Genomic DNA, 813 nt, shown 5'->3' on the forward strand with positions numbered 1-813 from the left:
TCACCACGTTCACGCCGTTCACCTGCGACGGCCAGGGCCGGGGTGGGGTCCAGTGAGGCCTCCCGGGCGTGGAGGCCAGTACCCACGGGCGCACGCGGAAGGCCCAGCCTCACCTCGATGAGGAAGTCTCCCGTGCGCAGCCCTGCCCTCCAGGCCACGCCCTCCACATCCACCGACTCGAGGTATTGGAGCGCAGGGAAGGCCGGCGTGGGCGTGAACTCCTCGATGGGAGTCTCTGCTGTGGGGCGGGGTGGGGGCGATCAACTGGGGCGCCGCCAGGGCGGTCCTCCCGTGCCCGGCCTGGGCCGGAAGGCCGCACACAGGGCTGCCCAGGGCAAGAAGAGCCGGCCCAGCAATCCGGGACGCACGCCTCTGAGAGGCCCACCCCACATCCCACCAGAAGGCCCCTACTCCATTAGACACCCTCAGCAGAGGCCCCGACAATCAGGGAGGGAACACAACTGCTGCCTCCTACCAACATCCCAAACCCAGAATAGACAGTCACGGCGGGGAGACAGGAAGGGAGCGGGCAGTGGGGGAGAAAGGGGGCAGAGGCCAGGCAGGAGGCGAGCATCGCCAGTGGGACACCCCCCTGGTCATTACCTTTGGCCCCCCGGAGCACAAAACCAAAGCCTTCGTGGTCCCGTTTCTGCAGGACAGCCACCTTGTCGTCAATGACATAGTCACTGATGAAGGAAAATGGAGAGGTGAGAAGAACCCTGCTGAAGCACCCGGATCAGGCTGACCCCCCACATGCCCCAGACAGGGTCCATGGGCAGCGCCCGCCCTAGGAGTCGTCCCTGGACTGGCCGG

The 813-nt window shown here is 66.4% G+C and overlaps 1 protein-coding gene across 1 annotated transcript in view; it reads right to left on the reverse strand.

Moving 5' to 3' along the window:
• Positions 1 to 813, reverse strand: part of SHANK3 (SH3 and multiple ankyrin repeat domains 3) — a gene marked incomplete at its 5' end in the record, with an annotated part of 46,094 nt that overhangs the window by 28,013 nt on the left and 17,268 nt on the right. The window contains 3 exons of the mRNA XM_010828574.1: positions 5 to 22; positions 114 to 238; positions 604 to 686. Coding sequence (XP_010826876.1) covers positions 5 to 22; positions 114 to 238; positions 604 to 686 — 226 coding nt within the window. The remainder of the gene's footprint in view (positions 1 to 4; positions 23 to 113; positions 239 to 603; positions 687 to 813) is intronic.

This window comes from Bison bison, unplaced genomic scaffold (genome assembly GCF_000754665.1).
Source record: "Bison bison bison isolate TAMUID 2011002044 unplaced genomic scaffold, Bison_UMD1.0 scf7180017858667, whole genome shotgun sequence".
Taxonomy (NCBI): Eukaryota; Metazoa; Chordata; class Mammalia; order Artiodactyla; family Bovidae; genus Bison; species Bison bison.